Source organism: Microtus oregoni, unplaced genomic scaffold, assembly GCF_018167655.1.
Source record: "Microtus oregoni isolate MIOR12 unplaced genomic scaffold, Mior012 000002F_ref0000024, whole genome shotgun sequence".
NCBI lineage: Eukaryota > Metazoa > Chordata > Mammalia > Rodentia > Cricetidae > Microtus > Microtus oregoni.
In genome coordinates, this window is record NW_024543061.1 from 70,365,348 (window position 1) to 70,380,560 (window position 15,213).

The 15,213-nt window shown below is 38.9% G+C and overlaps 1 protein-coding gene across 1 annotated transcript; it reads left to right on the top strand.

The window, feature by feature from the left end:
- The first annotated feature begins 1,795 nt into the window (after positions 1-1,795).
- Positions 1,796-11,598, top strand: Clec1b (C-type lectin domain family 1 member B). The gene is made up of 6 exons (XM_041643837.1): positions 1,796-1,981; positions 3,261-3,356; positions 4,386-4,511; positions 4,656-4,807; positions 9,461-9,567; positions 11,365-11,598. Exons 1-6 carry the CDS (start codon positions 1,918-1,920, stop codon positions 11,522-11,524), a joined length of 705 nt encoding a protein of 234 aa, XP_041499771.1. The 5' UTR covers positions 1,796-1,917; the 3' UTR covers positions 11,525-11,598.
- The last annotated feature ends 3,615 nt before the right edge of the window (positions 11,599-15,213 follow it).

The following is a 15,213-nucleotide window of genomic DNA, read 5'->3' on the forward strand; positions in this document are numbered from 1 at the left end:
CTCTATATCTGGGTTGTATGCTGATAACACAAAGTGCTATGCCTGGAGGAAGGAGGATAGAATACACATAAAGCCAGATAATTATTTAGTGAACTATAGATGTTTGACTCTGGTGGTGGCTCCATAGTGCCTCCCTGGCTTTGCTTTTTTTCCTCCCAGAATTCAGTTCTGTCTTCTCTGCCTACCTAAGTTCTGCCCTATCAGGCCAAGGCAGCTTTTTTATTCATTAACCAATACAAGCAGCACACAGAGGGGACTCCCACAAAAAATTGGAGTGAAACTTTACTGAAAAGAGTGTCTTTAGAATCATAACCTCTGTACATGCTTTTTTCTTTATTAAATTGAAATTATTCATTCAATTGTGTTGTTTCTGTATATAATTAAGTAAAAACCCTGAAATAAGGCAGTAGGGGAAGAAAACACCCTTGAACTCAGTTTGTAATAGATACAAGAAAAGGAAGGAAAAGTTCAAATTGATCTGTTACTTTTCTGGAAGACTGAATTATCTATCACTCTCTGCTGGGAAGAGGAGGAATCTTTGGCTGAGGTTGAAACTGTACAACCAGCAACGTCCATAGGTGAGCAATTTGCTGGCTTTGTGAAATTATTTCAGGAGTGTGGAAAAAGGTATTTAAAAATACAATATCTTTTCAGTAAATAGACAACAAATTCAGAGCAATGTAGGTAGCAAAGAAGAAAGAAAATAAAACCATGTCTTTTAACATCAAAGGGAAAATGGGTAAATAAACACCTATCAGAAGGTCCTGTATGGTTTCTATGCAGAAATGTGAAGACTGGATTGTCTTAATAAAGCAGAAGGGTAGTGATGTGATCATTTCTTAGACAAACGTCAAGTGTCAGGGGCATGAAAGCAGGATGCTTTACTGTTACCTGCTATAAGATCACAAAAGCGCTATCCTAATGTTAAAACCGGCAACACTCACACCAACAGTAACCACCTTGGCTATAGTAACCACCTTGGCTAGCTCTGTAACGTGCTTCTGTGGCCGGTGTCAGTATAAGCCAATGTAATTCTTTAAAGCCTGTTTCCTTAGAGCTGAGTGATGGAATGTTCATCGCATTGTGATTGAAAGAGCTTTAGGAAAGCAGCCCCCCTTTTGCTGAGCAAATCACCCTCAAAATCAAAGAATATCATTGAAATTTAGATTTTTTAAAATCTAAGAAATTCATTTTGAAGTGAAATATTATCTAAGGAAAATATATTGTCACAAGTTATATAATTATTGGATTTTTTTTTCCTTCAGTGCCTAGGACTAAGCAATCTTGGGTTTATCCCATGTGGAATCTTCAATCTTTTTTAAAAAAATAAAAAATAAACTGATTTTATTAGATGCTAGACTCTGAGTGAATTCTAGGTCATAATGAGGAGTAGTTCCTTTAAATGTAGGATTATATGCATTTATTTTTAACATCAGATCTAATAATTCGATATTAGATTTGATGTCACTGTATGATGTGCTGTATATCCACAGTTATTTTTAACCCATGGGTTTTTATAAAGAATCAGTTCACTGAAGTGACATTGTTTGAACTTTCCTAGGGTTAAGATGAAGTGTGAACTTTTTTGTTCTTTAACAGGATACTCATGGTGGAACATCCCTTCACTCAGAACTGAAGATAAGAAAGCAGGAAATGAGCCCCAGTTCTACCCTTTCACCACAAGTTATTATTATTTTTGTTTTTAGGTTCAAGTCCACGTATCTCGGAACGTCCATGAAAGGGCTTCCTGGAAAACAAGGCAAAACAAAACAAAACCCAATCGTCCCCATGAACATGAATCTACACCACCAGGAGAGGGGAACCCACTCTGGCAGGCACTGAAATGATAAGAGTGGACACTGGGCGAGTTCTGCAAAGTCTCTGAACTCTGAGCTCATTTGCAGTTCAAGGGGAGCCATGCAGGATGAAGACGGATATATCACTTTAAACATTAAGCCCCGAAAGCCAACTCTCAGCTCAGGTAAGAAGGCTCATTCAGCAATGTGGACATTAGTAGGTCACTACTACCTTCCTCTTCTCTCTCCTAGTGACAGGGGGCTTAATTTTATTTGTGTTTTCCTGAATGATATTCTGTCTCTGAAGGAAATAAGTGGGGCCTACAGAGGCTTTTGCAGACATGGTTAGAATGCAGGCAGCAAAAATAGAAAAAGGTATGTTGTCCTAAGACTATTAGTATGTAATGCTGGGGCTTAGCAGCTGGTGGGACAAAGGGAATGACAGTTTGAATACTCAAATGTCTGACAAATACCTTCACATTTTAAATTCCATTGTCATTCATATGACTGGGCACGAGTGAGTAGTCACTGAACACGCTTGGAAAAAAATGAGATTTTTTTCAAAAAATATTATAGAGGGAAGGACTTTTTAATGTGACCTTTTTAATTTTTCTTCTCTTTAAAATGATATAAAGTGATTGGGCCATAATTTTATTTAATATGCAAACTTTTGTAAATAAATATTTATGCAAAATATAAAATAAAATGTTTTTAACTTTTTAAAAAAATCTCAAATTTTAAATTCACCAGAAGATCCAATTCTCCACTAGTCTCCAATGGAAGTCATTGTTTATGTGAATGAGGATGCGGAGAGGGGAGAGAAAGAGAAATACATGTGGCCCTGGAAATTATATTTTAGAATATACAGAGAATAGTTTATGGGGAACAGAGACGGATGAAAGGTGTAAAGTAGGCTATTCTTTTGAGGATGGACACCAAGGGAATGCAGGCAAAATATCCAACAATATTGTTTTTGTTATTGCTTTAATTATATGTGTGTGAATGTGTATCTGTGTGTGAATGTGTGTACATGTGTGCATTTGAGAGCTCATGCTGTGTGCATGTGTAAGTGAGCGTGTTAGCAGGTATACATGTGCCCTGTGGAGAACAGTGGGCAATTTTCAGAAGTAGGTTCTTTCCTTCCACCCTGCATTTTAGGAATCAAGCCCAGTCTGTCAGGTGTATGTGGTGATGAGTACTCTACCTGTTAAACCATCTCACTAGCCCAAGTTCAGATGTGTTTTGAGACATGGTCTCATGTAGCCTAAACTTGCATTGAATTTGCTATGTAGCAAAAGCTGGCTTTGAACTCCTGATCCTTCTGCCTCTGTGACCCAAGTGTGGGGCTGTAAGTTTGCTCTCTCAGTCATAGCTTCCAACACTGGTTATGATCATTCAAAAATCCCGAGAAGGACAGGGTGGCCTGACTCTCTTCTCTTTCACATCTTGATTGTGCTCCCACAGCTGACTCTGCTTCGTCTTGGTGGCGTGTGATGACTTTAATTCTGCTGATCTCATCCGTGGGGCTGGTTGTTGGGCTCGTGGCTCTGGGCATCAAGTGTAAGTATTGGCTCCTTGCCAGGGCTTTGATCTGAGGAAAGCAGTACCCAGGAGTTCCTGGCATATTCTACTAAGCTTCCTAATTGTCACATCTGTTTGTCACCTACTCCAATTGTCCCAGTAAAGGAAAACTCAGAAGGGAGCCCTCCTTTTAATTTTTTCCTTAGTTAAAATTTTTCAGAATGCATTTGAGACACTCAGTGTGGATTAAAGTTGTCTTTCTTTCTCCCTCTCTGCCTTGCTTAATCTAAGGCAAAGGCAATCCAGAACTTTACTAATTTCATTAATAAAGCTGTGTCTTCCTGTGTGGAACCTTGTTTGTTCTAGTCTCTGTACATAAAATCTGTCCCATCCCATTTTATTTACTGAAGCACTGGTTTTCTATTCATGAATAGCTAATCATAAGACTTTATGAGGTCAAGCCATAATGTATGCTGCTAACTCATTTATTTTCTTGTTTTTAAAAGATTTTAGAAAATTTTATTCAATTTTATTTAAATGAATATAAAAAGCATTTTAAACAGCATAATAACAATATGTATTCTTTTCTCATGTTCTATTAAGTTAATTAAAATTTTAAACCATTTTTATAAAAACTTAAAATAAGAAACCACACAGCTGAATTAAGCAGACTGAAAGTCTATGCATTTCAATAAACTTCTACACAGTTAGGACAGCCATCCACCCACACATCCCTAGAAGGATTAATTCATTATTATATGCAGAACAGAATGCAAACGTAAGGCTTCTCTCATCTCTGTGAAGCCCACTTAGGAACTATCAGAACAGCTGCTTAGTCACGTGTTTTCGCCTCAGGACTTTCTCAACCTCAGTTAATTCACATACTCTTTCATGCAGCCCTCGCTTGGTTCTTCATAATTCATTTTTCACTATTCATTGATTTTTGTGTATCCGGTGAACTTTTCAACTACTGGCAGGCTTATAGACATGAAAGTTCACCGGCGAATCCTGCCATCATCTTTCGACCTTGAGACCCAGGGGTAATTTATCTCCTCTCTACATCTATAGCAGTCACACAGCAAAAGTACCTGCTAGCTGAAAAGGAAAGTCTCTCGGCCACTCTGCAACAACTGGCTAAGAAAGTCTGCCAAGAGTTGATTAAACAATCAGAGCTCAAGACAAAGAACGTGGTCGGTAAGTCTGGCTTGGAAATGTCATCTCTCCAAGCCCTGTGCGTCTGTCATGGTAACGGGAGGGAGGCCAACCAGAGCAGGAACGCTGCACCTGGGAAAAGCTTCTGCCAGATTCTGACAGTCCCAAACTCGGTCTCCCTTTCAGAACACAAGTGCAGCCCCTGTGCCACAAAGTGGAGATACCATGGAGACAGCTGCTATGGGTTCTTTAGACATAACCTAACGTGGGACGAGAGCAAGCAGTATTGTACTGAGCAAAATGCAACGCTTGTGAAGGCTGCCAGCCAGAAGACTGTGGTAAGAAGGGTCCAATGTCGAACATTTGGGACTTGAAGGAGAAAGCTCTCAAAGGAAGCAATGAATCTGTTTGTTTGTTTGTTTGTTTTTCTTTTTTTTCTTGTGTTTCTTAATGGCTTGAAGTTGGTGCTCTTCTGACAAATTCAGGAAGCTTGACAACAAATATAGAACTTAAACATTCAATACTGTCATTTTCCAAAATATCACTAGAGTGTTTTGTTAAGATTGGATTGTGTGTGCCTCCATAACAGCAGAAGTGGACAGTGGGTCAGGCAGGACAAGTCAGAAGGGATGCTCCCAGCACACTGATTCCAGTCTACATGACCTTCTATCCCATGCTGTAAGCCCAGGTTCACAGAGAAGTATAAAATTTAAATTCACTAAGCCGGGTGGTGGTAGTGCATGCCAATAACCCCAACACTCAGGGAAGCAGAGGCAGGCGGATCTCTGAGTTCAAGTCCAGCTTTGTCTACAGAATGAGTTCCAGAACAACCAGAGCTACGCAGAGAAACTCTGTCTCAAAAAAAAAAAAAAACAAAAACAAAACCAACCAAACAAACAAACAAACAAAAAAAACAAGTTCACTAAATAAATTTACTCAGTCAAAACACGTGAGTTCTAGCACGCCAACACCATTATAAAAGGATTAACTGCAGACGTGAAACTTACCATGGCTCTGATTACTACAGGCCAGTACCACTTGAAAATCTGTAACATAACAAAGAAGCAATATTACTTTTTGAGGAAAAAATTAAGGTTAAATATTAGTTGGATTTTCCCATCAAGTCCAAAGGAGAGATATCTTTGGCAGTGTAGATTTATGTCTATATGGATATGTTTTAAAGAAAAGATCAGTGATTGATGGATTAATGGAAAGGTGGTGGGTGGCTCACACTTTAGGGAAGTTAGACTCACAAGTGTCTTCTATGGAGTGTTATTCTGAGAGTCACATGTCTGTCCAAAAGCTCAAACCATTTTTTTATTGCTATTATTACATTCCAAGAGTGGATTCTTGCCTACTATTGTGGGATATACAAGGGCATAGTGAACATTTGGTTGCCTTTTGCTTTTCTTTCTAAGAGACTGATTGTCCATTCATCTAATAGTCAACTCATGTGTACTGGAACCACTCCAGGACCTAATCTACGTATAGTAAACCAATACCCACAAACTTCTTTTTTTAATTTTTTTAAATTTCTTTACAAGTTTCCACCTCCTCCCAGCCTCCCATTTCCCTCCCCCTCCTCCCACCCTTCTCCCCCTCCTCCCACCCTTCTCCCCCTCCCCCTCTCCTCTCCCCCTCCCTCTCCAGTCCACAGAGCAGTCCCGGTTCCCTGCCCTGTGGTAAGTCCTAGGTCCTCCCCCCTCCATCCATATCTAGGAAGGTGAACATCCAAACTGGCTAGGCTCCCACAAAGCCAGCACATTAAGTAGGATCAAAACCCCATGCCATTGTCCTTGGCTTCTCATCAGCCCTCATTGTTCGCCATGTTCAGAGAGTCCGGTTTTATCCCATGCTTTTTCGGTCACAGTCCAGCTGGCCTTGGTGAGCTCCCAGTAGATCAGCTCCACTGTCTCAGTGGGTGGGTGCACCCCTCGTGGTCCCGACTTCTTTGCTCATGTTCTCCCTCCTTCTGCTCCTCATTGGGACCTTGGGAGCTCAGTCCAGTGCTTCAGTGTGGGTCTCTGTCTCTATCTCCATCCATCACCAGATGAAGGTTCTTCTTACTTAGCTTCTTTAGGTTCACCTATTGTAGACTCCGTGACCTTTATTTATGGCTAGAAACCAATTATGAGCGAGTACATCCCATGTTCATCTTTTTGGGTCTGGGACACCTCACTCAGGATAGTGTTTTCTATTTCCATCCATTTGCATGCAAAATTCGAGAAGTCATTGTTTTTTACCGCAGCATAGTACTCTAGTGTGTATATATTCCATACTTTCTTCATCCATTCTTCCATTGAAGGGCATCTAGGTTGTTTCCAGGTTCTGGCTATTACAAATAATACTGCTATGAACATAGTTGAACAAATGCTTTTGTCATATGATAGAGCATCTCTTGGGTATATTCCCAGGAGTGGTATTGCTGGGTCCAGGGGTAGGTTGATCCCGAATTTCCTGAGAAACCGAAACACTGACTTCCACAGTGGTTGCACAAGATTGCATTCCCACCAGCAATGGATGAGGGTACCCGTTCCTCCACAGCCTCTCCAGCAAAGGCTATCATTGGTGTTTTTGACTTTAGCCATTCTGACAGGTGTAAGATGATATCTCAAAGTTGTTTTGATTTGCATTTCCCTGATTGCTAAGGAAGTTGAGCACGACCTTTCAAATGGTCTTTTGGCCATTTGAACTTCTTCTGTTGAGAATTCTCTGTTCAGTTCAGTGCCCCATTTTTTAATTGGGTTAATTAGCATTTTAAAGTCTATTTTCTTGAGTTCTCTATATATTTTGGAGATCAGACCTTTGTCTGTTGCGGGGTTGGTGAAGATCTTCTCCCAGTCAGTAGGTTGCCTTTGTGTCTTAGTGACAGTGTCCTTTGCTTTACAGAAGCTTCTCAGTTTAAGTAGGTCCCATTTATTCAATGTTGCCCTTAATGTCTGTGCTTCTGGGGTTATACATAGGAAGCGATCTCCTGTGCCCATCTGTTGTAGGGTATTTCCCACTTTCTCTTCTATCAGGTTCAGTGTGTTCGGGCTGATATTGAGGTCTTTAATCCATTTGGACTTGAGTTTTGTGCATGGTGATAGATATGGGTCAATTTTCATTCTTCTACAGGTTGTCATCCAGTTGTGCCAGCACCATTTGTTGAAGATGCTTTCTTTCTTCCATTGTATACTTTTAGCTCCTTTATTGAAAATGAGGTGTTCATAGGTTTGTGGGATAAAATCCGGGTCTTCTATACGATTCCATTGGTCGACTTCTCTGTTTTTATGCCAGTACCACACTGTTTTCATTACTGTAGCTCTGTAATAGAGTTTGAAGTCAGGGATGGTAATGCCTCCAGAAGATCCTTTATTGTATAGGATTGTTTTGGCTATCCTGGGTTTTTTGTTTTTCCATATAAAGTTGATTATTGTCCTCTCCAGATCTGTGAAGAATTTTGATGGGATCTTGATGGGGATTGCATTGAATCTATAAATTGCCTTTGGTAGAATTGCCATTTTTACTATGTTGATCCTCCCAATCCAAGAGCAAGGGAGGTCCATCCATTTTTTAGTATCCTCTTCAATTTCTTTCTTCAATGCCTTAAAGTTCTTGTCAAATAGATCTTTCACTTCCCTGGTTAGATTTACCCCAAGATATTTTATGCTGTTTGTGGCTATCGTGAATGGTGAAGCTTCTCTGATTTCCTTCTCTGCTTCCATATCCTTTGTGTATAAGAGGGCGACTGATTTTTTAGAGTTGATCTTGTATCCTGCCACATTACTAAAGCTGTTTATCAGCTGTAAAAGTTCTTTGGTGGAGTTTTTGGGGTCGCTTATGTATACTATCATATCATCTGCAAATAACGAAAGTTTAACTTCTTCCTTTCCAATTCGAATCCCCTTGATCCCATTATGTTGTCTTATTGCTATTGCTAGAACTTCAAGCACTATATTGAAGAGGTATGGTGAGAGTGGACAGCCTTGTTGTGTTCCTGAGTTAAGCGGGATGGCTTTGAGTTTCTCTCCGTTTAATTTGATGTTAGCTGTCGGCTTGCTGTATATAGCTTTTATTATATTTAGGTATGACCCTTGTATCCCTAATCTCTCCAAGACTTTTAACATAAATGGATGTTGAATTTTGTCAAATGCTTTTTCAAACTTTTTTTTTTTTAAAGAGTAGTTGGGCAGCCTTTAATTCCAACACTTGAGAGGCAGATATCTGAGTTTGAGGCCAGCCTGGTCTACAGGGTTAGTTCCAGGACAGCTAAGGATGTTCGATAGAAAAACCCTGTCTCAAAAAAAAAAAAAAATAAATAAAAAATGAAGCAAACTAACTAACTAACAAAAAGCAAGTTATAACCAGGTAGGAAAAATGTAAATCAGAGCCAGATGTGGTGGTACATGCTTTTTTAGTCATTACTGAGGCTAGGGCCACATGTTTGGAGCCAGTCTGACCTACACAGTTAGAATCTATCCAAAAGGAGAAAGAAAGCATAGGATAATTAAAACTTGGAAAGGTAGATGCATGTTGTTTACTAATTCCTTTAAGAAACACATGTATAATTCTCTTTATCCATCCAACTAAAACAAATTAATATTTCCATGTATAAGATAATCGATAAAATCCAAGAACTTAATTTCAGGAAATGCAAAGCTTCTCAAGAGCACTTTGCTTCCTGTCATCTGTAGTTGGTACATTCACCCCGACTTGAATCATGTCTCCCTGGGACTCCAATCTTGAATTGATAGGAAATAGAAAAATGAATTATAAAAGCCCAGGAAGAATAGAAAAATAGCTGTTTAATACAATTTCTCATGGCTCTATATATGTTTTTACTATCTCAAAACAGATTAGCAAAATCCTAGACATGAAATATAACCCATTAGTATCAACATAGCTGCATAATTCCATAATTTGCTCCAGGCTTCTCTCGTGAAGTGGTGTTGCTGCCGGTGCGTAGTGCTGTGCAGACACTTACCACAGCACGGATTTGTTTGCAATAGGAATACATCGCAAGCAGGATCACTTCGGCCCGTTGGATTGGATTATCACGCCAGAACTCTGATAAGGACTGGATGTGGGAAGATAGCTCAATTTTTCCCAAGAATATGTAAGTCCCAGGAAACTCAGCTAGAAGGCATTGCATAAAGTTTTGAGTTCCATATTTCTTGTTGAACACAAATTGCCTGACTACACCACTGTGGGTTGTAGCTGCCAGTCATATGTGACTAGTCTCTCTCTCTCTCTCTCTCTCTCTCTCTCTCTCTCTCTCTCTCCCCCCCCCCCTTTGTGCGTGCGTGTGTGTGTGTGTGTGTGTGTGTGTGTGTAAATTGGTTGATTTTTTTGTGCTTTGAGAATAAATTTATCCTTTTCGTTATTTTATGATTGGAATATTTACATCAAGGATATTTTCAGTATCTTTTTGACCTATGAATCTCCACAAATCAGGTACATTGTAGATCACAAGGCAATTCTAATGTCATACAATGAAGCTCCACCCTTCTAATGGCATTGTAGGCAAATGACCTCATTTCATTAAGAGTTGTGTTATTCAATATGGCTCTGTCTCTCCTTAATTTTTTAAAATTTAAAATTTATTGTGTGTGAGATATATATATATATATATATATATATATATATATATATAAAACGAGAGAGAGAGAGAATTTACATACCACAATGTATGTGAATGTAGGAAAGAGGACAACTTTCAGGAGTTGGTTTTCTCCTTCCACCATGTAGGTCCTGGAAATCAAATACAGGTCAGCAGACTTGCGAGTAAGCACCTTTCCCCATGAACCGTCTTGCTGGCTCTCCATACGGCCCTCTAAATCACTAATTTCAACATTTTTTGTTTATTTTGAACAATGCTACATTCTCCCTGTCTAGAAATTATGATAAAAGCTTACATAATTTTATTATTATGTAAATAGACAATTAAGTCAACATATATTTATGATTTACCTTGGATAGAATCCCAGAACACACAAATACATACAAACCTCCTGCAAACCTTGAGCTACCTTGCTCACAATATTGCAGCAAAGTGGTGTTCTCTCTAAATTCTCAAGGAGTCAAATTCCCCTTCCCTTCTACATTCCCTGACCAAGTCATCTCTGTTGGTCAAGGCTATTTGAAGGCCACTTTCTCAGTGAGAGCAACTCTAATGGTTCACACTAAATCCTGCTCCTTTCGGCACACACCTGCCCTGTTTTCTCTTTCCTGTTTTATTGTCTCATGGCTCTTACAACTTTCTGACATTTTCCTGTCTGCTTTTCTCTGGGCATCATACCAATTCCTCCTCATTGGAATTTGAGTTTTTAAAAAGAAGAGACCTTGTCTTTACTCCTCCTTAATCACTAAACTATTTTGACAACTCGTTGGTTGGTGTCCATAGTTGTCTTCCAAGTAAATTAAACATACTTCCCTTGTCTCTCATTGTAAACAATTATTTGGGGAATAGAGACAAACTTTCAGACAATTACCAGGCGTTGTTAGTTCTCAGCTCAACAGTACTTAGCCCATCTTACTTCTCGAGGATTTCCCCATGTTGTGCAGCTAGCTGCTGTCTCTATAAGAACATCCCATTTCCTCTCTGCCCATTTAAAATCTAATCTTATTTCAACACTGACCCAAAGTAAATTGTAGATAAAACTTTGCTTGGCCTGTCAGAGCTTGATGTGCCTCCTTCTCTGGACTCTTCTTGTACTTGTATTGACTTTCTCCTGACTTACACTGTACTAAATCGTTACTGAACTTTTCAAGTATGCAGTGGACAAAGGGTTTCTCAAAGATACATATTTACCCACCTCAAGTCTCTAGTTTTATCAGCAAAGCATGCATGTTCCTTGCTTTCTTAAGTACTCATCTTTTTTTTTTAAATGCTCCCTTCCTTTCTCATTTACAGGATTGACCTTTCTGGGAATACAAGAGAAAACATGAATTGCGCTTATCTTTATAATGGGAAAATCCATCCAGCTTCCTGTGAGGACAGAAACTATTTAATGTGCGAGAGGAAGGCTGACCTGACAAGAGTAGATCAGCTGCTTTATAATGCAGAAGAATGAACAGGGTGTCAGATAAGTGGTTGGTCATGCAATAAAAGATCTGGGTGAAAGAATTCCCCAGTCATAAAACTGTTTATTTTGTTTTTTATATCATCCTTATACCATATATCTTGTCCTTTATCTGCATATCAAAAAACATAAAGTGAGCAGAGCTAGTGCTTTTCAGTATTTCACGTTCTATTTACTTTCTTTTTCCCTTTCCGTTTCTAATTTTCTTAACATCATGTATGTAATCCACTGCATATTCAAATATACACCATAAAATTAAATTAGAATGGGGCACAAAAAGACAGCACTGTGTAAAATATCATAGTTTAAAAACGCATCATGTGATAGTAAAAATAATGTAGATTGAATCTTTATAATAGTTTAAATGGTATGACCCCTTAACCGAAGAACATCCATGAAGAAATTCATCTATCTATCTATCTATCTATCTATCTATCTATCTATCTATCTATTTTTGAGACAGGGCCTTACTTTGGAGCCTTATCTCTCCTGAAACTAACTTTGTAGACCAGGTGCCTTCCTTTGCATTCCAAATGCTGTTGTTAAAGGGATGTGCCTAGCTAATGAGGCAATTTTGTACTTCGTTTAACTTCCATTTTCTCATACTTAAAATAGGTTGGTTTGGGAGCTGGAAGATAAACCTGAGTGAGTGTGTGTGTGTGTGTGTGTGTGTGTGTGTATAAATGCTAAAATAAATTGAAGTGTATGATATTGCCTATCTTATATATTTCATCAAAAATAGACCTCAGAGTTTTATATTTATACAATGACCATACAATTTCAATTATCTGTATAATTTATATACTTACAAGAAATTTTCAGGCTACTGATACCAGGAACTCCATGAATATGGTCCCCATGACTTGATTGTCCATTGTCTGTGACGAGCACCAAGCATGTCCCTGACTCAAGGAAGTCATCCTAGGAGACAAAAGTTCACTCTCCCCAGTTCACATCTCTTTTCTCTCAATAGTGGTCACCTTCTTTACAACACAAGGAAGCTGGATTTGAGGAAGACCTCATGGGGTTTATAAAACCCAATAAATATTTATTGACAAAACAGTGTACAGAAGGCAGAAGAAGAAGTAGAAGTTTTTATCTGGTTCTTTTCCTGATGGTTCTATGTTTGGTGTTTGCTGAATAACTCAGAAGTATTTATAGGGCCTGTTAGGAAGCACCTCTAACAGGATAAGAGGCAGAATTTGTGCTTTCTCCCCCACAGCTTCCTTTAAGTAATGACAAAGTAGGATCATGAATACAGTTCATCTCAGCTGAGGTCTCTGTGAAAACTGAACATGCTCAGAAGGCTGAGGAAACAAGGAAATCTGTTTTAACACACATTCCCGTGACCCTGTTGTAAGCTGTCAGCTCCTAGTACCTTTCAATAAATGTTACCTTAACACGTACTCCATGTGTGGTTTGGGACAAATGATTTAGTCTCTTTAACACTGTTCCCTAGTTTATATAGTGAGGAGTTATCTTATCCAGAAGAGAATTGTGTTGATCTTTGATGTAATTATATAAAATATTGATCAGAGCATCAAGCATGCAATATTCAAAAAATATATGTTAGTTTCACAGTTCTACACCAACCAACAAATCCTTGGTTTATTTTCGACTCTCCATAAGGAAATAGAGTTCTGAGCTACAGAAAAACAACAGAATTTCTTTGATCTCTTGATAGCAAATGCCAAGATCTTGACCTTGCAAGATGGAAAGTCTTGGCTTTTTCTCCTTTTCTCTGTAGCTGGGGATTCAGGGCTTGATTGTAACTGTCTATTTACAGAAACCAAGTGGAAACTAATAATTCAGGAACTATCCAAACATCAACCCTGTGCCTAGACTTTAGCATTTTTCATCTCTTAGCATGGGAAAAGATATATTTATATATTACTACATCACATGCAGGTTTCGAGGGAACGTGTTTAAAGACCTGCTAAACATACACAGAAGGTGAAAGCAGCCACACTTGACCTACAAGACCTCTTCTTCCTTATCAGTTATGTCTAAACCATATTGTGAAATGAGAACATCCCAGGTTCGACAGTCAGAGCATCCCATCATTCCATTTCAAACACTCAGCATGAAACTCACTAAATGGATGGACTTCTCTATACCCTAAGTTACAGCCCACTTACTCCCCTGACTCATAGAGCTGTAGTGAGGAAGTAATTCTTGTGATAGGACTTTAAAATTCTTAAGAATGCAATGAATGACAAACAATAAATATTATCTGAAACAAACAAGCGGCCAAGAACGGCATCACTACATGTAGCATATGGATCTTTTGTTGGGAGAAGCCAATGAATGATAAAAATTTACCAGGAGTGGAATGTCCTGGGAAATACTGGATCTATCCAAGCTTGGGTTTCAGTGCTGATAAAATGAGAAGAGAAACTAGAAATGAGCAGCAGTGGATGGAGCTCTGGTTTCCGGGGTTAGTTGTGATCTTATTTGTTGTTGTGTTTCTTCCTCTTTTCTCCTCCTGGTAGAATTTAGCATATGCAAAGGTTTATCTGAAGTTCAGTCATTCTGTTTTCAGAATAGGAACTGCACAGAAAATGTTGGCAGAATGTGATGGATGCTTTTTATTTGTCCCTAATGACCCCACCTACCCCTTGTTTCTCAGGAAGCTAAATACAAGTAAATAGAATATATTTTCTGAATAAACTGTCTCTGAGAGACATGGAGGCATGGTCAGATATATAATTCAGACTCGCTACACGTTTTGGTTTAGTAAGCTTTGATGTTCTGCATCCCAGGCCCTAGCTCTAGTGAGGCAGACCACAAAGTCCTAGTGTGCATCCTTCTTTGTGCTTTAGGCCACAGTTGACATCAGTTCTACAATGCATGTTTTATTACCCTGCCTTTGGCTTTATCATTAACCTTTCCCCAAACTGTAGTCTTATTATTGAGTTCCCTTACAATACCTCTTGAGTGTGCCATTTGTGATGAAGAACAATTGATCTACTGAGACTCTAAAATAAATAAGAACATGCAACTTTGCAAGTTGTATGGACTATAAATTACTGAGAAGTGACTTTTGGACGTAAGGACAAGAGGCCTAGAGATAAATGATGTTTAAGACATCAAATTTCTCAGTACCAATGCTGTAGTCAGAGGATGTGATGAAAATGTTTACCTGTCCAGTGAATAACTGATTCTTCCTCCAAGAGTAAAGTTATCTCTAGATGCTGCTGCCCAAGCAAACTCAATCTTCATGATCAATGTGGAAATGCAATGGATAGGGGTGCTGTGATTCATATCACTTCTAGGTCATTGTTTTCAAGATACAAGTGTGGGTTTGTCACCTCCTCTTTCCCTTCAACACAGCTCCAACATTCAAGAATATGGAAATAACCCAGGCCTCTTCTGGCAGAGAGCTCTGTCCCTGGGGACAAACTATGAGGGAGGTCTAAACAATCACAGTGTTGACTGTTATTTTGAAGTTTACTTATCATCTTAGCAGTCAGTATTATCTTAACCGATAGACTGGTTGGAAATGAATTTAGGGATGTAGTCCCTTCCACGTTTCCTTCTTTGGAAACCCAAAAGCTATGTACAAGTTGGTTTGCCTAGATTGGACTGCCTTTATATTTGTTCCCTGAGTCATCTTTGTGCTTCGTATTCTACACTAGACTGAAGTTTGTTCTGTGTATTTCATCTTCAGCATCAGCTAC

What these genes read in the sequence shown, in the direction of transcription:
- Clec1b (XM_041643837.1), top strand. Translation starts at nt 1,918, where the DNA reads ATGCAGGATGAAGACGGATATATCACTTTAAACATTAAGCCCCGAAAG. An exon ending in AAAGCCAACTCTCAGCTCAG is followed by an intron (nt 1,982 to 3,260) that starts GTAAGAAGGCTC and finishes GTGCTCCCACAG; the next exon opens with CTGACTCTGCTTCGTCTTGG. An exon ending in CAAGACAAAGAACGTGGTCG is followed by an intron (nt 4,512 to 4,655) that starts GTAAGTCTGGCT and finishes TCTCCCTTTCAG; the next exon opens with AACACAAGTGCAGCCCCTGT.